The following is a 25020-nucleotide window of genomic DNA, read 5'->3' as shown; positions in this document are numbered from 1 at the left end:
TAAGTAAATACCACATACCATGTGAAAGATATTGTCAGGAATTACTTACTAAGACAAAGAAATAATAAAAAATCAATTAAATTTTCTAAATAAAAAATACTGCAACACCATGCCACATAAGAAAAATAAGGCATGGTAATGCCAAGCATTACATAGCACATTTTCAGATTAGAGGTATCACTACGTCACACTCAATGCGGTCATCCCTATTATTAGTAACAAACACACGTGGCAGAGAGATTTTCGGACAGTAGAATTATATAGCACATAGAGTTAATTACTGTAAGGATTGCATTTGCACATTCTTATCTCACTGTAAATAATGTACCTGGCCAGTGTTGCAAAATTTGTTTATATTTAAGGCACTAATATGCATATTAGATGGTTGAATATTTGATGCATTTTGTTCATATCTTTTAATATAATCATAAATGGAATATACATGTGTAATAATTGATCATGTATACATATTTATGAGACTTATTCTTTGTAATAGAAATGCTTATAAAATGTCTTAACAATTGGCGAAATGGGTAGTTAAAGAGAATTCCTATAGTTTTTTTCCTTTCATAGAATTTTTTTAAATTCACATATATGATAGGAAAATTTGTGCTGAAAACAATGAACAAATAAAAACAATAGGTCACCAGGCTTGTTTTTGTGAAAAATTGTTTTGAACACACCCACTGTTGCTGAAATTGCCAGCGATTTTTCAACATTTTCATAATTTTCTGCTTTTTTATAAATACCAACCAAAATATTCATCAAGACAGCACAATACGGTTTTTTTCTTTTTACAGATTTTATTATATACTTATTTGATATCATAGTCATATTTGTACTACTCTATCCTTACAATAATGTGTACAAATGAAAAAAACATATTGTTTCATATTTACTTTTGTGCACTTTTTTCAATGAAAAATACACATAGTGAAGAATATGTTTTTAAATTTTGAAAAAACTCTTTCATAGAATTTTTTCCTGTTTTTCTTGTGTATAGGTAATTGTATTGTGAGCATAAAAACGGCTAAAAATATATAGGTCACCAGGCTAAATTTTATGTTAAGACCGCTAAAATACAACACCTGTTCGGACGGAAATGGCGCGAACCTGGCCAAATTAATTACATGTATGTTTGCTAAAAGTTAAAAAAATGTTTTAAAAATTCTTAATTCTTTCTATAATTGAATACTAAATAATCTGAAAGGTGATATTGTCTTATCAGTACTAAGTCAATTATCTTACATTATATGAACAACACTGTCTTTGTTCTAAAATGCAATGTGAAAACACAACCACAAAATTAGCAAGATACCTGTCAGGCATGATACTTGTCAATACAACATAAACCAGTATCAACATTTGATTACTGATAAAACTTATCAAAAATGTTATTTTATTCAAGATTCCTCATATTTAAGATTATCTGTAACATGTTTCAACAAATATTGACTTCAGTTCTGTTTTCCATAGAAAGTGTCGGCTGCGCAGAAATATGCGCATAAAAAACTATAGGAATTCCCTTTAAAATAAGAACATCTGCATGATTTATATATATATATACGATAGTATAACTTAAAAAATTAATGGGTTGTAATTTTATAGCCCATTTTAAGCTATGTAATGAATGTACCTAGTAAAGGTGCTGGACAAACCTTTAAACTATTATTTTCAATGATGTTATTAGATGATATTGTTACGCTCCTACCCGTTGGAGTCGCTTTCGAATTATTCCTGTGTTTATGTAAATATATAGCCTATATGCTATGACAGCGGTCAGTCGCTGCCTAGCAAATATGCTAATAAGTGCTACCTGCCTGTAGCCCTTGGGCGTGAACTTGGGTATGGTTCTGGACTACACTGACTTGGGCCGGATTGGACCTCAGGGTTAGGTTTTGGGCATATAAGTATACAACTGGTAGAGTGTGTGTGACTGTTCAAATGTTCTTCTGGAGTTGACCACTGTGTGCTACTTCCCCTGTAGACCGCAATAGGCTGCTTAACGTGACCGGACTATTTTGACTGCTCGACGTGTTTGTATTTCTATAGGCTGCTAGGTGTGATAGGTCTTCAGCTGACTGCTCAACGTGGTTGTACTTCTGTAGGCTGCTCTACGTGACACGGTCTCAGAAGTCTGCTTGTGTCTGAAGGATCGAGTGGTTCTAACCTTTATGCTCCAACATAAGATACTCTTGGGAATTTCATTATAAATGTAAAACGAAATGCAAGTCTGTTAAACGTTTCTAAAATTTATTAAACAAATCTAGCATCAGATTCAATGCAGAGTTCACAAAATGTATACTGTACGCATGTAATCACACACACAAAAAAAACACGGATACGGAGGTAACAGTCGCGAAGCTACCACAAGAATTCCGCGAACTGTCAGTTTCCCAAGATAGACATACAATAAATTAGAATATTGCAAAAATCTATTTTACACAGTAATAAACTTTACAAAATGACTTTCTAAGAAATCTAAAGTTAAAAAAATAATGCACACCTTTCTAATTTCGAATCTGGTAAAATGTTTTAAAAAGTTCTGAGAAAATGCCAAAATGCAGTGTGCAGCCGAAATTTTGGTGTTGGAGCTCCAGAATGACGGTGAGCAGCCCTTATATACTGTCACCGAACACCCCACAGAAAAAATGGTGAAATGGTGAATTCACTAAAAGAACAGTGAATTGCCTGAAATAACGGTGAATTCATAGCGGTGGATTCACTGAAGAAATGGTGAATTCACCAGGAACGCTCCACAGAAAAAAATGTGCCCACAGAAAAATTGTGGTGAAGATTAAAAATGGCTCTAACAGACTGAAAAATACAAAAATGATCTAAAGTATTTAAGAGACATAGAGAAGGCTACAATATAAACCTCAAACTTGCGCTTTCTAACATTAAATTGATGACTCATAATGTAAACAGCTTCTTAGCAACTATCAGCTATCCACCGTGTAAAACAAGATGGCGGATGACCTTGTAATCAATAAATGCTGTAGATTAAAAGTCAAAATTACATTATTATACATCAAGATACACGGATTTACATGGCAGAATTACTTTATGAAGGTTGCTACACCAAATGAAATTGGAATTTAACATATGGAAATTAAAATGAGGGAATACGGAATTGTTGACATTAGTCGTGAAAACCGGATACATTTACAAACTTTGACAAAGTTCTGTCATGGAAAACGGCTTCAAAAGTGAAGGATAGATAAAAATGCTGGTACAATACGTAATGTCTGGTTGTTGTCTTGTGAATATGACCTAAGACAACAGTCAGCTTCATGCGTTGTCGCCAGCAAAAGCTGCAAAACGAAAGTAAACAACCCAAGTGAAAGAACGAAGGATAAATAAAAGGTAAACTTTCTTGAGGATTTCATTACCCCCCGGTTTTCCATGGCAAAACTCCTGTTGCCATAAATATTTAAAATTTTACTCTTTCAGAACTAAAATTGGTAGCATGTGAATAACCACCTTAACAATACATATATGGAATGAATCACCTTAAATTTAAATAAATTTTGATCAATTGCCTTAACAATAATCAATAGCAAAATTTAAAGAGTTTCTTAGTATAAGAATTCATTTAACAAGATGCATAAATTAAATTTCTGCATTTAAATTGATGACTAGGTTTAAATTGCATACACAAAGTGTTGAGTATCAAATGCAAAAGTATTTACATATTAAACACCAAAACTTACAGCCTTACTTTAACAACTAGAACATCATTAAGAAAAACATTACTTAACAACAAATTTGAGTTAACCCCTAAAGCCATCTATCTAAAAGTATCAATCAGGATGATTAAATTAAATTAAAATTTCTTAGAGTATGACTAGTTTTAAGACTTTTTCACAAATAATCCCAGTTTATAAAATACAAATGTTCATCTCCTATTAGACTTCTTATTAACTACGGATTTAAGAGTGCGATTATTCTCCTTGTTTTCTTCTTCCCTGGCCCTCTTGGCTGGAACTGTTTCAGCTGGTTCATGTCTTCGCCCATTGCGTTTCATCTCATCTACGATGCGGTCAGCTGTCCTCGATATAGTAAGTAGGGAGTCACTCATAGAATCCAGGTTTTTCTGCAGGTGCCTGGTTGCCCTCGCCACTGACTCAATCGCGAACGTTACCTTTCCAAGAGAAACTTCGATGGTTTTCTCGAAGTGCCCCAACACGGCATTCAACGGGTCAAAGTCCTTGCTCGTGCGTCTGGGTTCAGCCCTCGTCTGGGTCTCCCGCTCTCTGGTGTCCTTGACCAGTTCGTTCGTTTCATGGGACGGCACAGGTGAGAAGGTCATTTGCTCTGGGGGTTGCTTTCCCATCAACTGAGGCATGATGTTCTCAACACTAGGATTGTTGTCAATTGTCGAGTCCAGAGGGTCTTCAGTCCTGTTGATCTCCGGCGTATTCAGGGTGGAGAATGCGGAATTCCCTGATATTGATGGTGTGCTCATTCTACTGGTACCAGGTACTAGGGGCATGTGCAAAACAGGACTTGCGCCTGCGATGATCTGTAGCGGTGTTGGCTCGTACCCGATCGTGCCTGTTGGAGTCACTGCCCGCTGGAGGTTGGTTTTTGACAACGATTCAGTGCCAGAACTAGGGTTGGTGGTAGACAGAGCATCCCCGAAGGAGTTAATGCCGGAGGACCTTGTCATCCCTGGCATACTGGGGTCGTATTGCAATGCCGGTGGCAATGTTGGTGGTGCAAATGCTGGCTGTGTTGGTGGCGCTGTTGATGATACTGCTGACGGTGGAGTTGGCGGTACAAATGGTGGCAGTGTAAATGGCGCTGATGATGATGCCGCTGACGGTGGAGTTGGAGGTACAAATGGTGGCAGTGTAAATGGCGCTGATGATGATGCCGCTGACGGTGGAGTTGGCGGTACAAATGGCGGCAGTGTAAACGGCGCTGATGATGACACTACCGGTGGGACAGTTGATGGTAGTGCTGACGGCACAGACGGTGGCATTGTTGGTTGTCCTAGCCGGGTACCACCCAATCCCTGGGGACTCACGGGACTAGCACCTGCTGACGTATAAAGGGTGGCTAGAACAGATGGCGGTAGCTGTATGGTGATGAGCTCCTCACTCGACTTTGTGATTGGTGCCTGTGGGGAAGGAATTGCAGAGTTGAGCTGGCCACTAGATCTGTCAGACATCTGCTCCAACTGGGTCTCTTCTGGCACTGCTCGAAAGTCTATACCCTCCTTAGGAAAGGTGGCATTAGGGTTCTGTACCAGATACTTCTGGTTATCCAAGGTCTCCCCCAACGTGCTGACCATTACCATATGCCGTCTGTAACTGGTCACGTGCCTGTCTAACTGTTCACGATTGATGCACCGGAACATACAAAGGTTGCAGTAGAAGGGCACTCTATCTAGTGCCAGGTGGTGCTTCAGAACATGGTCAACCATCCGGTACTTCTCCCCTATGTGCTGCGCCCCATTCTTCTCGCAGTGAAAACAGGTGAAGTACTTGCGCTTTACAGCTTTACCTTCCATCATTTCCTGGAATGAAAAATTGTTGGAATACTTATTCTCCACTGAATTGACATTCAAAATTACGGGTAGCTGACAGTTTCGTAGAGTGTGCGGCGGAACACTTCGACGTCGCGGAACACGATGGCGTGACAGAAAATGACCGCTCGACTAAAAACGTCACTCTGTGTCGTAGAAGTTTTGCTTGTTACAACCGGCAGTGCAATATCTGCTTGACCCTGTGTACTGTTTGACAGCTTCTAAAATACGTAACATGAAATGAAAACAGAGACAAAATTTTATAGTGACCAAATATATCACTAGCATTTATTCACAATCTTTTTGACCGCTTTACTGGCCCATTTTGGTACATTTGACCCATTATAGTGTTTCAACTTGTCGTGATGTATTAACACAGTACGCCCATTGCGATCAGTCTGAACAACAAAGTTCACAGGTGATGTCTTCTCGGTAACAACAAAAGGACCATCATACTTCTTTTCCAGTTTCGGAGTAACCCCAATCTTTCTGGTTTCATGTAACATCCATACTAGGTCTCCAGGCTTGTAAGTCACAAATGTTAATTTGGTATCATACAGGTCTTTGCTGCGTTTTGCGCTGACTTTCAGGTAGGCTCTCGCTACTTCGTGTGCACGGAACATGTGCTCTTGAATGGCTCCCACGTGTGATCTGTATGACGGAATGCTGTCATCTTCCCTAACACCATACACCAGGTCAGCTGGAAGTCTTACCTCGCGCCCAAAGCACATCAGATTTGGTGTAAGCTTCGTGGACTCATTGGGAGAGGAACGGTATGCCCCAGCTATGCATCCCAAGAAAAGGTCCCACTCATCCTGGTCAATGAGGAAAGCTTTTATCATTTTCAGGAGACTTTTATTGTAGCGCTCTACTTGGCCATTCCCCTTCGGGTTTCTTGGGCTTGTTCTGCTCTTCTTTATCTGAAACAGGGTACATAACTCTTTAAAAATATTACTCTCAAATGTTGGGCCTTGATCACTATGGATCTTTAAGGGTGTCCCCCACCTAGAGATAAATTCGTTTGCTATTCGCAAAGCACAGTCTTCTGCTTGCTGATTCGGCACAGCTATGACTTCTACGTACTTAGTGAAATGGTCAGTAAGCACGAGTATGTATTTGTTCCCATTGGCCGTCACTGGAAGAGGACCGAGATAATCTACGGCTACGGTATCCCAGGGGGCACTACTCTGCAAATGACCCATTGGACCTCTAGGAGTTTTCTGCGGCGCTTTATCAGATTCGCAGACGTCACACGTTTTGACATAAAGATTGACGTCACCTTTCAAACCATACCAGTAAAAGCTTGCCTGGATCCTTTGCTTTGTCTTCTTGGTTCTCAGGTGGCCTGTTAGTACACTGTCATGCATTTGGCTTAAAATTTCTTTCTGCAGGCTACGCGGCACAATAACCTGGTTGTACTGGTCGGTGCCATTCTTCTTACGAAATCTTCTGCAGAGGACATTTTCCTTCATGTAAAGTGAATCCCCCCAGAAAACATAGTACTGCCTTGTTGCTTGACTTTCCATCTCCATGGCAGTGCTGCTTGGTTTTATGTTCCCTGTCAGTGCACTGATGATCGGCGCAATCTCTGGATCGGACCTCTGTTTTTCAGCCATCTTCTTGGGAGAATATAGTTCAAGCCAAGGATGGACAGCTTTATCCTCCATGTCTTTTGAGGTGCTTGGAGCCGAGTCATCGGTGTCCGTATCACTGTGCTCATTAGCGCCCCTAACTTTGTCGGCTCTGGTTCCTTGTTCTATACTTGTGCCCATTTCAGCTTGGTTGCTGCGAGTGGTCGCACACCCCATGTCTTCCGCGCGTTTCCTGCACTTTTTACACGGTCCACATTTCAAGGCCTCAGTCATATCTACTTCACTACATTGACAGTCCCTAGGTTGCTCACATCTCGATAGGGCGTCACAATGTGGTTGCTTCTTTCCGGGCCTGTACTCTATTGCCAAGTCGTATGGTGCTAAGATCTCGATCCATCTCGCTACCTTACCGCTGGGCTCTTTGAGGCTGAACAACCAGACCAAGGCTTGATGGTCTGTTCGGACTAAGAAACGCCGTCCCAGAAGATATTGGCGAAAATACTGAATGAAAAAGACCACTGCTAGCAGCTCTTGCTCACTTATGCAGTAGTTTCGCTCTGCCTTGTTTAATCCTCTGCTCGCATATGCGATCACTCTTTCACGTCCACCTTGCTCTTGGGCCAACACGGAACCGATTCCGATCCCCGAAGTATCTGCCTCAAGAATGAACACACCGCCATTGTTCAGAGGGTAACCCATGACATCAGGACTGGTAAGTGCTTCTTTCAGTGCACAGAACGCCTTTTCGCAGTCGATACTCCAAATAAATTCCTTGCCCTTCTTCGTTAATTCTATTAACGGCCTGGCGGTTGTAGCGAACCCTCTGACGAACTTTCTGTAGTATGAGCCTGTTGCCACGACCTGCTTTACTTGTTTTGGAGTCTCTGGCCTCGGCCACTGGAGTATCTTGGATATGTTCGTTGGGTCTGGCCGGACACCATCTTTAGAAACCACATGACCTAGGAACACTACCTCCGTCTGCAGCAGGTGATATTTGTCTGGACGCAATTTCAGACCGGCTGATTGAATTCTATTCAATACTTCATCAACACGTTCTATATGCTGATCGAAGGTTGCCCCGTATACGATAATGTCGTCAATATACACCAAACAGGTTTCCCATTGAAGACCTTGCAGCGCGAGTTCCATCATTCTCTGAAATGTGCTGCTGCTATTATTCAGGCCAAAAGGCATCCTAGTCATCTCAAACTGACCAAATTTACAAACAAAAGCACTCTTGGGGATATCCTCCTTCTTAAGAGGTATCTGAAAATAACCACTTGTGAGATCAAAACTGCTAAAGAAGCTGGCACCGGCAACCGCATCGAGGCAATCTTGAACCCTGGGAAGCGGGAAGCCATCTTGTTTTACGAGCATGTTGACCCTACGGTAGTCCACACAGGGCCTGATAGCTCCTGACTTCTTTTTGACCAGAACAATAGGACTCGCCCATGGCGAGGTGCTCTTCTGGATGACGCCCTTCCTCAAAAGATCTTCAATAGCCTTCTTCTCCTCGTCTGCATATGCCAGGGGTACTCTTCTTGGACGTTGCTTTACAGGTGCAGCATCCCCAGTGTTAATCGAGTGTTCAACTAGATCTGTCATTCCAAGGTCCCATTCGTCTTTTGAAAATGTGCCTGAATGTTTAACCAGAAGACCTGCAATGAGTTCAGATCCTGATGTGTTCGACCCTTTACAGCTTCATTGAAAAGTTCCTTTAGATGGTCAGGTACGTCTTCTACTTTTGACCTAGGCATTTCAGATATGGTCTCCATTTGCTCCTTCTCTGAAACATTTATTCGCCTTACCCTGTTAAAATTGTCCACCTCACTTTCGTGTTCTTTCTCTGACACTATGCTCACTATCTTCTGTACTTTCTCGGCCTTGCCTATTACTGCATCTTGCCTGAGTTTAATATTTGTAGGGAATGGGTTCAAGATTCGTACCTTTGAAGTAGCCGCCCTGTTTATATCAACTAATGTCGATGCTAAAACTAACTGGTATTCTTCCTTGAATCCATCTGTAGGTTCCACTAGATAATCCGCCTGCACGTCATTATCATCAACTTCACTTCTTTCTACGTACACATCTACCAATGTTTCTGCTCTTCCCGGAATCTCTATATCACCGGCAACTGTGACTTTCCTCATCTTTAAATGACTCACTCTGCGGCGGCAAGGTATCTCTGTACCTTCTAACATGACTATGTTTCTGGACAGCAGTAGGTCAGCGGCATTCAATATATCGTAACCCAGCAGAGCATCATCCTCGATATCTGCAACAATGATTTCTCTGTTCAGATGTAGTTCTCCTAACTTCATCCCGAATACCGCTTTTCCAAGTATCTTGATAGGAGTCCCTCCAGCACCTTTCAGCCGTGCTGAACTCTTTAAGGGTGGTCTCCCTGTGTCACCCAACTTGTGATAAACCCTAGACGATAAGATGGTTCTAGAGGCACCAGTGTCTGCCGTGAACACTACCGGCTTCCCTTCAACACTGCCCTCGATATATACACCATCGCTTGTCTCCCTTTCCCTACCAAATATTTCCTCTACTGCTCCCAGTCCGTTACCCTGTTTCTCATGAAGTTCAGTGGCCTTAACATCAAACTCTACTGGGACCTCCCTTTGGCCGCAAGGGTCGGTCCGTGAAAGTTTAAAGACTGACTATCATCCTTCCTTTGTCTAGCCATGTCATCTGTTCCTCTGCCTTCAGTTTTCTTCAAAGGGCAGTTTCTGGCAAAGTGACCATTCTTGTGGCAGTGAAAGCACTCACTATTCTTAATGTCAGCTCTTTTATTCTGTTCCGTCCGTTTGTGAGGTTGGGGCTCATGGGCCTTTTCCAGTTTTGAGAGTCTCTCTAGAATCTGATCTAGCACCTTCATTTGATCATTAGTCTCTTCTTTCTTCATCTTCTCAGCATTCTTCCTCTCCGGTACTCTCTTGGCACGCTCATATCTGGAGCTGTCATGATAAACCCTGTCATCAGCCTCTTCTGTTCGGAATCGTCTTACTCCATGCTTATTTCTTCTATCGGCTCTACCATTGCTTCTGGTTTGTATTAAGTTCACCACATGAAACACAGCCTCGTCGATATTTGCAGGCTCTTTATGGTATTCTACCTCAAACCGTATTTCTTCATCCTTTAAACCATCTAAAAACCTTCTGACCAAATCTTCATCACGTGTCCTCCTATCCCTGTACCCGTGCGCTTTATCATACAACCTCTTCAAGTCAGCTGCATATTCCTCAGCAGTCTCCCCTTGTCGTTGGGTTCTAGCACTGAACTTGGCCGCAAAGGAACGTGTTGTTTCAATCTTTCTATATCTGCTATTCAGCTCACTGATCAGATCATCATAGTTCTGTAAAATTGAAGGGGGAAGCTGCGTGAAAACAAACTCATTGGCTTGGCCCTCTATTCTTGGTAACAACTGATCAAGTCTCTCTTCTCGTCCCCATCTGTACCTATGAGCAACCGCTTCAAAGCGGGCTATCCAAGTTGCCCAGTCTTCCTTACCTGTAAAAGAAGGCATTTTTACATTGAAAGACTTAAAATTCATGTGCTCTAAATTATTTTGGTTGACGTAAGCCGTATCATCACGTATGCCGTACCGGTGACCTTCAGTTGCCATTTGTGGTCTCATAGATTCACCTTCAAAGTTTTTTCGGTTGACGTATGCCAAGTCATCCCGTATGCCGTATCGATGGCTTTCAGCTACCCTTTGTGGTTGCATAGATGCACCATACAATCCTCCCTGATCTTCATCATATCTTCTTGCATGGTCTACACCATTCGTGGGTGGTGAAAAATTAACAGAACTGGATTGCCTAGCTGGGGTCTGCTTCAACTCCTTCAATTCTTTGACAACGTCCTTCAGTACATCGGTCACACCATTCATCATTGAGATATCTGAACGACTGCATTCTCATTTGTGTTGCCGCTGCTTGCATCATGGGTTAGTACAGCAGAGTGGTCACTCACAGTAGAAGCCACCTCAGACATTTCATCGGCTGTTTCAAAATCTGCAGACCTCATGTGCATTTCATCCAGAGGTTGATTACATTTAAAGCTTACCACCCCGTCACTGTCAATAGGTGAAGTGCTACTCATAGTTGCTGCTACTTATCTAAAAGGAATTTAAAATTCAGGTGTCTGTCAATCAAGAATCACTTGGGTCACAGGTAGCTTCAAGTTCAGGTTCGAATCTCAGGATCTACCTATGGAAACAGCAGATCCCACCGCTGCCACCACAAAATGTTACGCTCCTACCCCTTGGAGTCGCTTTCGAATTATTCCTGTGTTTATGTAAATATATAGCCTATATGCTATGGCAGCGGTCAGTCGCTGCCTAGCAAATATGCTAATAAGTGCTACCTGCCTGTAGCCCTTGGGCGTGAACTTGGGTATGGTTCTGGACTACACTGACTTGGGCCGGATTGGACCTCAGGGTTAGGTTTTGGGCATATAAGTATACAACTGGTAGAGTGTGTGTTACTGTTCAAATGTTCTTCTGGAGTTGACCACTGTGTGCTACTTCCCCTGTAGACCGCAATAGGCTGCTTAACGTGACCGGACTATTTTGACTGCTCGACGTGTTTGTATTTCTATAGGCTGCTAGGTATGATAGGTCTTCAGCTGACTGCTCAACGTGGTTGTACTTCTGTAGGCTGCTCTACGTGACACGGTCTCAGAAGTCTGCTTGTGTCTGAAGGATCGAGTGGTTCTAACCTTTATGCTCCAACATAAGATACTCTTGGGAATTTAATTATAAATGTAAAATGAAATGCAAGTCTGTTAAACGTTTCTAAAATTTATTAAACAAAACTAGCATCAGATTCAATGCAGAGTTCACAAAATGTATACTGTACGCATGTAATCACACACACACACACAAAAAAAAAAACACGGATACGGAGGTAACAGTCGCGAAGCTACCACAAGAATTCCGCGAACTGTCAGTTTCCCAAGATAGACATACAATAAATTAGAATATTGCAAAAATCTATTTTACACAGTAATAAACTTTACAAAATGACTTTCTAAGAAATCTAAAGTTAAAAAAATAATGCACACCTTTCTAATTTCGAATCTGGTAAAATGTTTTAAAAAGTTCTGAGAAAATGCCAAAATGCAGTGTGCAGCCGAAATTTTGGTGTTGGAGCTCCAGAATGACGGTGAGCACCCCTTATATACTGTCACCGAACACCCCACAGAAAAAATGGTGAAATGGTGAATTCACTAAAAGAACAGTGAACTCCCTGAAATAACGGTGAATTCACAGCGGTGGATTCACTGAAGAAATGGTGAATTCACCAGGAACGCTCCACAGAAAAACTGTGCCCACAGAAAAATTGTGGTGAAGATTAAAAATGGCTCTAGCAGACTGAAAAATACAAAAATGATCTAAAGTATTTAAGAGACATAGAGAAGGCTACAATATAAACCTCAAACTTGCGCTTTCTAACATTAAATTGATGACTCATAATGTAAACAGCTTCTTAGCAACTATCAGCTATCCACCGTGTAAAACAAGATGGCGGATGACCTTGTAATCAATAAATGCTGTAGATTAAAAGTCAAAATTACATTATTATACATCAAGATACACGGATTTACATGGCAGAATTACTTTATGAAGGTTGCTACACCAAATGAAATTGGAATTTAACATATGGAAATTAAAATGAGGGAATACGGAATTGTTGACATTAGTCGTGAAAACCGGATACATTTACAAACTTTGACAAAGTTCTGTCATGGAAAACGGCTTCAAAAGTGAAGGATAGATAAAAATGCTGGTACAATACGTAATGTCTGGTTGTTGTCTTGTGAATATGACCTAAGACAACAGTCAGCTTCATGCGTTGTCGCCAGCAAAAGCTGCAAAACGAAAGTAAACAACCCAAGTGAAAGAACGAAGGATAAATAAAAGGTAAACTTTCTGGAGCATTTCAATATTTGTTAATGATAATAAATGGATTGTATTTTGTTTCAATCTCTACTTTTGTTTAAGACGGAAAATTAAGTTTGAATTTAGTAACTTTTACACATAATAATTATTTATATAATCTTGAATGGTAGCAAAATAAACAATGCAAAAAAAATATTGTTTTTAATTTTTGTTACCTATATAAATTTGTAACATTTGTTCTGATAGATTCTACTTGTTTTTTTTTTCTTTATTGTTTGTTGCAGCATTATTATCATTTTAGTCCTATTTAGGCTAAGTATCATGAGTTTCTGAAGTACATTTGTGTAATGTAAACTGTCATACAACTTCCCCACAAAATTTGGATCGAGAACAAATTATTTCTGATTTACTCTCTCTAGTCAAATTGTCACTGAGGTCAAACATCTGTATTGGTCACAATGAGATGGCTAAAATACTGATTTTGTTTTAGTTTAAACAAAAAAAAAAATTCTTACAAAGTTAAGACAGTTGTTCATGATCTCCCCACTCTGATTCTCAAAAAAGGGAAAATTGTTTAATACTGACAGATCACAGTATGTAACTTTCATATTAGTATGTATTTTTATTGATATAGATTTCAATCTAATTAAGCCTTCAATAACAGATGGTTTATTTTCCTATCGGTGTCATCTGTTGTTTACATTCACCAATGATAGAGAGCTAATACAGAATAACATATGTGATTTGATTTTATGATAATCTTAGTTAAAACCAATTTTTAATGTTATTTTTTATTCATCAAGTGTTCCTGAATTATTATTTGTTATAACTAATGTCATAGCTCTCAGTATAGTCAATCTAATTAAATTTCAACATGAATAAGATATACTAGTAATCTAATTTGGTGTGAAAACAACAGTTTACTGCATGTTATAATATCATCAGGTAAAGTAGATGTTTCTGTAATGGCACCGTGTAAAATATGGAGTGGAGTCGTGGAGTGGAGTGGTGGAGTGGAGTCTGGAGTCGATTTTGGAGTCAATTTTGGAGTCAATTCTGGAGTCAAATTTGGAGTGGAGTCTTTTTTGGAGTCAAACTTGGAGTCGATTTTGGAGTCACATTTGGAGTGGAGTCTTTTTGGAGTTGATTTTGGAGTCAAATTTGGAGTGGAGTCTTTTTTATGGAGTCAAATTTGGAGTCGATTTTAGAGCAATTTGGAGTAGAGTCTTTTTTGGAGCTTTTTTTGGATTGTAGGCATGGGGTAATTTCTCTCTGGCATGTAGCCACTAAATATACATGTATGTAATTATCTCTTAATGAAACAGTCTTTATTGATAAAATGGGCCTTAAGGCAAATGGTCTCTAATTTTATGCGGCCTCTCAAGCAGGATTTTTTTTTAAATGTTAAAGGATGTTGCGAGTGGCGTCTCTTTGATGCTTAATGCTACTTTAGTGTTTGGTATATACCGTATTAATTATTATTGTCATTTTTGTGGTGAATTAAGGAATGGAATTCCTTGAGTTTATTGTCGAAGAAAACTGTGTTTTAAGACAATAGTCATGTCATTATTGGTAAAATTACGGTTTTCCAAGGGTACTAAAGTCCCAGAAATACTTTGGATATTATAATTTCAAGTAGCATTTATTTCACGAAGAAAGAATTCAAAGATATCAGCCTCTCTACAAATCTTGTTCGGTCTTTAGCACTGTTTTCATAAGAATGTCTAGAAATCTGATCAAACCATTAAATAATGCATAGAAATTTCCAAACTTCTGAAAACAACGAGGGCTATTGCAGACTTAACGTGAAAGGGAACGTAATAGCAATAATTCTAAATAAACAGAACATTTTTTCGATATCGCCCCTCAATGTCTTTGTTGGTTTATTTTAAAGTTACAACAAAAGCCTGTGTTTTTTAAACCAGTGTTTTTAGAGATTTGACCATTTACCTTGTTCAAATGATCGGTCAGTTTGTATAAAAAAGGGATAGGTGATTTTGGCTCGATCCTATTGAATGTACTGAAAAATATCTGTAATAAAAAATGTCTCTTTAGTTTACTTGCAGACCTGCTGCATATTTTTTCACCTGCGTGTAGGTCTACTAAAATAATACATTTTGTATGAAATTTATTAAAAACAAAACAAAAAAGAACAAGGTTTACGTTCATTATATTTACTTCAAATATACCAAAATGCACAATTTGCTGTTCTCGTTTTAACCAAATTCTTAGGGAGGATACCCCCGTAACCCCAACACCACCCTTGCGTACTATGAATAAGGTCCTGTTTAATATAGGTATCATTTATAAATTTTGAATATTGACCAGCAAAGACCATGGCTGGTCATGGTTTGCATTGTTCGCAGAAGGCAGACCTATTTACCTGTTTACTATTTATCAGTCTGAACTTATAATTTACAAAATGCAAATCTTAAAAAATGCAGATGTTTTGTCTTTATTCATAGTTGAGCCACACCATGAGAAAACCTACATAGTTTACTGCATTTGCATAGAAATAGATCAGCCTGCACTATTCTCATTAATCTGATGTTCGACATGGTACCCGAGAACCGTGGTAGAGCTCTTGTATGCGAGAATGGCCTGCACAGGCATGATATTGATCAGAATTCATATAGTTCTTTAACAATTTGTCTTGATAATACTTATGAAATTAATCAAGGATAGAATACTGTGTGCTATGTATATGTGTTTATAATAGACAACATGTCTTATTATATTATGCCATTTGTAGTAGATAGTCAATATTTAATTACCTAAGTTTGTTTCTTGTTTTCATTTTCCTGATTCATTTTAAAATTTTAAAACAATACTTTCTCATTATTTAACATTTCAAGTTTGAAATGTTTAACAATTCTCTCTGAGTAATCTTCAGGCAACATCTGGCCCAACATTATAAATAACAAACCATGAAGGATCTAAGGGTCAATCCTGATATGAATGAGATATCATGCTGAGATACTGTACTGGTACCTTCTTCAGCAGAATTGTAGAAATCTGTCATAAAGTAGAGAGTGATTTGTTGTAATCAACTATCCAATGTAATGACAAGTTATTCTTACCAATCTGATAAGGGTCATTTGAGAAAACATCAGTAACTGTTATTGTTATTTCTAGAGGAGTATGATATTGAGCCCACGATTCAACAGTTTACTAGTAAATGTATGTGTGAAATATTGTATGTGGATAATTATTTGGAAGTGACATATAAACGTAGGATCTTTTAATGAATGTTTAGGTTTTATTAAATTTTGACTCCAAAACTGACTCCAAAATTGACTCCAAAAAAGACTCGACTCCAAATTTGACTCCAAAAATGACTCCAAATTTGACTCCAAAATCGACTCCAGACTCCACTCCACCACTCCACTCCATGACTCCACTCCATATTTTACACGGTGCCTTCTGTAATTCAGTCAAAAGAGTTCTAGGACATGTCTGAATCCATTTAAGTTCTTAAACAGAAAAAATAATGTGTAAAACAATATTCAACCATCACATAACATTCATTGAGTTTATATAAATAACACACATTTGTCCGAATCATAAAACCACAAACCTGGGTTTTATCAGGTCATTCTAAAAATAGACACATCGGCTGATTAGAGGATGTGCTTTTATCTTTGTTTCTTGATAAGGGAACTCTGGAATGTCAGTCGTAAACATTAACTTGTTCTTCGTATGGAAATTTGAAGTCGTATTTTCTCTTCCATTTCGGGGGAAATCTCTTAAAGGCAAACAAATTATATTATTTCAACATTAGTACTATTATTTCCATTGTTAAACTTTGCAAACTTATAGCAAGTCCATATGTTTATCTGACAGTATACAGTACAGTCCGTATAAATGTGCTCTATGTAAGCGCTCGGGCTATTCTCGCACATGACTTCGGGTTTCTTTTATATGTTAGGCCTAAGCATGTGCATAAAATGACAATTTAGTTGTAAATGTGTTTATAGAAATGTAAGAAAATTAAAGTGCAATTAGTAAAAGAGTGCTCAGCTTATTTACACGAATATTTCAGCTTTATCATATCTGGAACAGATTTTTGCATTTACGCTTGATAGTACAGAATTCTTGTACCGAAAATTTTGTCAGTGATATACAGATGTCTTTTCACACTTCTTTTGATTAAATCGATAATACTTCATGGCTTTAACATATTTTCACATTGAAATAAAGTTTGTTTTACAATAACGTGGAAATTCCTCAGAAATAATATTAGTTACACTGATTGTTGGAGAAAGGATACGGGATATACGCTGTCGAGGAATCCATATCGCTCGAGCCTGATATGGATTTTCGACACAGCGCATATCCGGTATCTTGTCACCAACAAGATGTGTAACAATCTTATCTTGCCGACTACCCTTTACTTACAAGCTATAATTAACACATTTTGTAAATTAAAAAAACTACTTACAGTGCAAACTGGAATCCTACAATCATTTGTTTAGGGCATTATGTTTTGTTTGTAGTTGATTTACACCAGTCATAAAAAGCACAATGACTTATGTTTTGGTTAAATCATCCCTTCGAAAGTCACAAGATTTCACGATGTCACAAATGTCTTGATACTTCGGATTTCATCCCGTTTCCTGTTAAATCATTTCTCTTGCACGTAGATTAAATGATCCTACAAAACACTGCTGAGTAACAAATATGTGAATTCCTTTATTTTACGATGATTTAACTTAAAACAAGCTTTCAAGGTCCGTGTGTACCATACAGTTATTCCGCTTTAACGGCTAACTTTTGTCAAACTTTATGAGCCTCAACTTAAGTAAAAGTAAAATGAAATCGGCAAGAAAACACTAAATTTATCTCGGAAACGATACTATTGCTAGAGCTAATAAATAATCTGACTTGATTCCATTTTGTTTTAATAAAAAATCATATCTGAAATATACTAGCAGGATATGAAATATATATCATGTCTCTAGGTGACGTCTGTTAAACAAAAGAAATGCAAGAATTTTGTAGGAGGCAAGATAATATCATGTACCCTACCCACATGATTCATACATTTCAAAAATACCTGATGCACTGATGAGTGTCCCGAGAGTGCTTGTATTAATAATAAACTGAATATGAACTGTGATAGTAATAAATATACTTAGGACTACCGGCTTTCGCCGAGCAAACATACGTTTTTGACAACACAGAAAATGACGTCAGGCGATCCTAAGCTTTTATTAGAAGTAATGAAAATGAAAGTATAAAAACGAAAGTCGCATTTGATCTATAGGGTTTACGCGCAGGGGTCACCGATTGTGGACTTTTTCCTGATGTCTCAGAGTGTATCATTTTATGCTTATGTTGTTAGATATTTACTTCTTGCGTACCAGACGGGGATTTCCAGTGCTGGGAAAGTTCATCGTACACAACGGGGTAAAAGATGATTACGGACTAAATATTATAAATTATGTAAAAGATTTAAATCATAGAGTAAATATTTTATTTCATAAAACGGAATCGATTTCCAGTACCTTGGCAGTTCCTCTTTGTTCCTTTGTTCCTGATATTAATAACACCGATTCAAAAAGTTGTTTTATCAAAAAACCATAGCGTTACACTGCAACTGGTACAACAAAACGGAACTAAGCTTTGTCATTTGTCTTTGAAACTTCATGACGTCTTTCCTGTTTACGGACTTTGGTTTTTCTGCGCTCTACTATTATAAGAAATAGTTCTAAAAGGAAAAGTGCGATTGGTTTGTTTTACAATAATTTTTGGAATGTGGTATGCTAGCAATAGATTCAACACTGGCTGTCGGTGTAGATAGGAATATCTGGCTATCTGGAAACTGTTTACGCGTTAACTCGGCGGAGCTACGAAACCACCTATTAATTAGTTATATCCTCGGGCCAGATATTCCTATTTTCTCCTATAACTATTGAGAGAATCTTATATTAATTGAGAGCTGTCGATCTAGACATTTCAGAAACATTTTCGAAATCAGTTTTTCATGTCACTGATGTTGAATCTACGTAAGCGTGAAAGAGCTACCAGATGCTAATACGTTTAATTACCTTACGTTCACGGATTGGATATATGAAGGTTAAGGTGTAGAATAACAGACATATCAAACTGACTTGTCTTGCAGTACGCTTCGATATTTTTAATCAAAGATCTTAATAATCCTGAGTTTACACAATACACATAAGATATGCTTACTCTGCAAACCATATTTGTAATATAATAAAATAATGTGCATATAATATTTAAACAAAAATATCCATTATTTCTATTATCTTGATAATAATGTATCTGATTTGGGCGTTTTCAGCACAACTATATAACATCTAATATATTTCCCATGGCATAAAGCGCCCATAAGATGCCAAACTTTTGGGGATTTACTTACAAACTGTTACAGGTTTTGTAAAACTATATAAAAGATAATTAAGCATTTATTTAGTTGAAGTGAAGTTTGGAATAAGACAGTATTATGTGGTTTCAATGTTGATTGATTTAAAATATTTGTTAACGCATGGAAAGGGAGGGACAACAAACAAATAGTATTAGCCATTGATAATACACATAATAATGATAGTAATGAAAAGAAAACTAAAACTAATAATGGTAATAATAAAAATAAAGTAAATCTTTTCTAAATACTTATTCTACAGGTTCTGCACAGACTGAACGGCTTAGTTCAAAGGCCTATTCAGAATCTAAAACAACTCATTGATGATTGCAAAACTGATCCGCTTGATCCTGAAGCAGAAAAAAAAATAGAAAAGCAAATCGAAAAGATGCGAAAAGAAGAAGAAAAATTAGAATTTGAAATGCAGAATATAAAGAAAGGGATTGCCGACGTAACAAAAGAAGTTACCGAAGTGGAAGGAGATGTTCACACAGTAACGAAAGATCTTCACAAATTAAGAGAAGATTTCAAAGCAACGATCAACAGAGTTGATAGGCTTGAAAAGCAAAGGATATTAGAAGGTATCTTTTTTCATACATCAGTGTAAGCAGTCTTTCATATAAAAGAAAAAAAGCATTTATCTTTTGCTATGCTGAGAACAACTAAAAATAAAGTATATAAAGTTCGTTCAATTTATCTGCTGACTTACTCTGTCAAAATTGTGGTGTTTTTTTGCTGTTTAATTTTTTTTTTTTTTGGGGGGGGGGGGGGGGAGGCCGCCATCCTTATCCAGCTTCCGGTTGTAAAATTCGAGTAGAATACACTTTTGAAAAATACAGCTCCCTTATTCACAACTCATTCAAAATACGTCTGTAAATATTCCGAATGGAAGTATAGTATATATATATATATTCATATTCATTCTAAACCACTAAAATTTAAAATATACAGAATAGAGATCCTGTATATTTTATTTTTGATAGAGATCCTATATATTTTAAATTTTAGGGGTTTAGAATGAATTGCTGATTTTATTTATTTTATATATATATATATATATATATATATATATATATATATATATATATATATTGTATGTCTTGCTGCAGTTAGTATCGAAATAAAGAGTAAAATATCAACACAGATTCATTCAAAATAGTTAATATGAAGAAATAATTATATGAAGAATCCCTATTAATATCATGAGCCGGTTACAATCAAAGAAATGTGTTTATTTTAGAAAACCCAAACGGTTTCAAGAATTGTTACGTGATATTCTTGACGACAGTATAGTTTAAAGCTGATGGGGTTCTGCTTTTTTATTTACACTGGGATCTGTTTTGACTTTGCCGATTTAATGTTGTTACTAAATTAACAGTGACAGCATATTATCACTTGGTTCCGGTGGTCAAAGAAATATAAGAGAAGGGTTAAAGGTATTTTTAGTTGGTCAGAGACTATTGAATAAAATCCAGTTTCACACAGAAAAAGAACTCTGCTAAAGTCGGCGCTTAGGGCGGGTCAAGAGGATGTAGCACATTTCATCTACTCAAATGAACGTACTCTGTAACAGCCAAATCGAGTCTGTTATTTCTATATTTCAAGAAGACCTCGCAAATTTCATATATTTCTTCGCGTCCAGAAATAAGATGCAAAAAGTGAAAACATGTACTGACTTTAATTAGAGACAAATTAGACAAGTACATAATTGCATGACGGATCCCTGTTTTCATTCATTTTACTACTGACTAGATTTGACGTGAATAGTAAACTTTCTGCATGATCATATAGGTTTGCATTCAATTATTATTACGGAAATTACATTCAGACTTGCACAGATGATCATTTATAATAGTTTGTAAATATGCGCAGTTTGGTATTTAAACCATCATTATCATTACAAGTTTCTGTATTATATTACAATATCTAAACAGTTGAACGTTTCCTGCAAATATGTTTCTCTTCCTGTGTTATAAAACATTTTACTATCATACTTCCAGGAACCCAAAAACGAGGGAAGAAACCAAGTGTACTTAAAAGAATACTTGAAAAGTTACCTTCCATGCGAGGACAAAAGAAAGGTAATATTGGTTACGGAACTTTTAGTAATACCCGAACACACTTATTGATATATTTTACGTGTCAAGTCCCGTAAATGCAAGGCCAAAGTAACTACAGTCCCTGGCTCGCGGATTTTGCTTTTTCCGCGTTACCACCGGCACAAATATTTGCCTTAAGTGGAAGATTGCGATGATTTTTTCACATTGAACAGCTGTTCACAAGAGCGAAAAATCGCGATGATTTTATAAAACACCGCAATTAAAGTATCAATAAATTCCCGCGGCGAGTCACGAGAAATAATCTCAGCGGGTCGCGGTGAATTGCGATGGATCGCGGTGAACCACCGGCAATCACCGCGAAATCCAGGTAAATTTTGTAGGTTAAATACATACAAACTGTCTACTGTTATTACATGTATAATTGCATTAATTTTTCTGTTACAATGTACAAATAATAGGGTTTAAGAACAAATTAATAAAAGTAATGTTGATATGTAATCATTCCATTAGTTTAGTAATTTATTTATAGTATTTATCAAATTAAGATTAATTTCAATTTTACCTTTTAGATAAATTTCAAAATTTAGACGTAGGGCTTTTCGTCGCAATATGCAATTTTAAAAGTTCATGTAAATTTCAATTAATTCCTGTACAGGATAAATGTTTATATTCATTCGCACAATCAAACAGAAATATAAGTTACATATAGCATTTCACAAAACCTGTCTCATGCCATTGTGGTGTACCGAGGTTGGAGAAACAAAAATTGACCCGTGAAGTGTCACTTTTCATACTGTATATTGCCATCAATATTTTATGCATAGTCAAATAATTATGATACACGCACTTGACACTTTTCTATTTCTATAATGAAACAGGTGCACAGTGTATTATGTTTTATCTGTTCAGATATATTAAGCATTTTAGTTTTCTACACTGTAGTATTAACATTAAACACATAAATTCAGTTACAAACTGTACAAACTCCCAAGAATTACATTTTTTCGCCGTTTGTTATAATTCCGCACGCTCTACGGACATTTTAACTGAATAGTTGATTATAATCAGCTGCAAGAATTTTCGGTTTAAAATACTGTTGTATTTTTTAATGTTATAAATTTTACTTCAACGTTTGATTTTTTTTTTGTTGGATTCAACGTCGCACCGACACATGATAGGTCATATGGCGACTATCCAGCTTTAATGGTGGAGGAAGACCCCAGGTGCACCTCCGTGCATTATTTCATCACGAGCGGGCACCTGGGTAGAACCACCGACCTTCCGTTAGCCAGCTGGATGGCTTCCTCACATGAAGAATTCAACGCCCCGAGTGAGGCTCGAACCCACATCGATGAGGGGCAAGTGATTTGAAGTCAGTGACCTTAACCACTCGGCCACGGAGGCCCCCAACGTACAGTATGAACAACAACTTACATACTTAAAATAAAACGAGAAGATTAACTAAAATAGAGAAAAGGGGAAACTTCACAGGTCGCTCAACACGACTAAAACAAAAATGTTGCAGGCTCGGTTTGATTGAGTCTTTTTTTAAGATATTGAAGTAGTTCATGTTTATTGAATCTTTAAATAACAGACAATATATCAGGCATTTTAATAGAATATTATATAAAATATATAAAGAAAACGTTGTTTAAGTACTTTCTTAGTACCTCCATTCATATATTGCCTAATACATTTCTCGGAATATTTATTTCTTCATTTCTGTCCAGAACACTAATTTTATTACTCGATTAATATAAATCGCCAGTACATAGTTTGTGCTACCGACCGGTCTTTAATTCAACACTAAATTCAGATTTCGAATATGAAAGTGCACTACTGATATCGAATACAATAAAACACTCATTAAATGACCATATGCCTTTCGGATCTAGGGCAATAGTTTTTGATACTGACCCTAGGGTAATAGTTTTTAATACGTAATAGATACACCAAATGGTCGTGAAACATTAAGGTGAAATGCGACTAAGATGAAGTTTTATGATTTTAATAATTTCATAGATTTTGTTTAATAAAATCATCTAAGAGGAGCTCCGCGGTTACCTTCCTGACTTACACATAAGCCACGCAAGAAAAAGACTGCAATCGCCCATGAACTAAGTCTATGCACTACTACTTTATTTAATAACTTTAAAACCTTTAAAATATATTAAAACTTTAAAAACACCTTTATAACAACAATTTATTTACACCCGATACATTTCCATACACCGGTTTATTTTTAGATTACACGCCACGTCTATATGTCATATCGATAAATATGTTACTCCATGTACTTTACTATTCGCATTATGGTTAACAATTTCGCTTTAATGTATGTTTTTTAATTGATGGCATTTTTTTATTATTAAAGATTTTTCTATTCTGTCTTTTGCCTTTTCTAGCCGAAAGTCCAAATTTAATGTTCGCATTGATTTCAATTTATTTACTTTTAAGACATAATAGCTATTTACGATCGCGCTGTATGAAATTTTACCGGTAATTTTACTGAAAATCGGCCGTTTTTATGTAATTTTGTTTAGTTTAATGTTTATATCTTAATAAAAATGCCCTGATATTCTTTATCGATGTTGAAAGTTTGAAGCAAATCTATTGGATAATAAAAGCTCTACACGCGTTTCCTGTGTACGGGACACCTAAATTTCGCGGTATAATTCTTAGCTAAAATTTACCTGTTGCCTGCTTTCGGTTGCCTGTCGTCGTCTGCCTGTTTACTGTACGTCCTCACTACTGGAAATTCCTATGATGACTTCTTTCTTATACCTATTACCCTGCTCTGTATGTTGTTTATGCCATCATAAAACGCATTTATAGCTTATCAGTGTTGTATATCTCTGTGTTGTTTTAACGCTCCTTATTTAGTGGTAATTTTATCAAATTCTACATTGTTGATAAATTTTCGATCCAAACGTGCAGATCTACCTTAAACTCTATATAGTCCTGTCGAGTATACATTGAAATACCATCAGTTGAAATAATTGTTTCATGCGTCGCTTATTTTCGAAATAATAAAAAAGTTCGCGATTTTCTGGGACAACCCTCGTATCGTATACGAGTTCAATGAAATTACATAACGCCGAGTTTTAAAAACAATAACAGTCTTTTCGTGCATTTATGAAATTATAGAATTGAATGGAAATAATACTTGAAATAGACTAGTTAGAAGTAATAAATGCTTGCAAAATACAAAACACTATTTACTTTCATCTTGTTTAAATGAATTAACAAATTATACAGTAGTACACATGTATATATGTATTATACGAGTTCAATGACATAATGATATGTTTTATAACCCTGATGTTTTCTTTAAAAAAATTGTCATTTATTAAATTATACGATTTAATGGAAATAATACTTGAAATAGAAAAGAAGAAATAAATGATTCAAAAATATAGAACATTGTTTAATTTCTTCATTTCTTATCACATTATAGTGTTGAAATTTTAAATTAACTGTATACAGTACAACAGGCCACTGCATTTACCTGTAAATCGCGGCGATTCATCGCAATT

The 25020-nt window shown here is 37.0% G+C and overlaps 1 protein-coding gene across 1 annotated transcript in view; it reads left to right on the top strand.

The window, feature by feature from the left end:
- LOC123540409 (uncharacterized) overlaps positions 1-25020 on the top strand; it is an 86953-nt gene that overhangs the window by 6834 nt on the left and 55099 nt on the right. Inside the window, exons 3-4 of the mRNA XM_053526062.1 lie at positions 19687-20005; positions 21425-21505. Coding sequence (XP_053382037.1) covers positions 19687-20005; positions 21425-21505 — 400 coding nt within the window. The remainder of the gene's footprint in view (positions 1-19686; positions 20006-21424; positions 21506-25020) is intronic.

This window comes from Mercenaria mercenaria, chromosome 16 (assembly GCF_021730395.1).
Source record: "Mercenaria mercenaria strain notata chromosome 16, MADL_Memer_1, whole genome shotgun sequence".
Lineage (NCBI taxonomy): Eukaryota > Metazoa > Mollusca > Bivalvia > Venerida > Veneridae > Mercenaria > Mercenaria mercenaria.
Note: the sequence above shows the minus strand (reverse complement) of the source record. Positions and strands in the feature narration are given on the sequence as shown.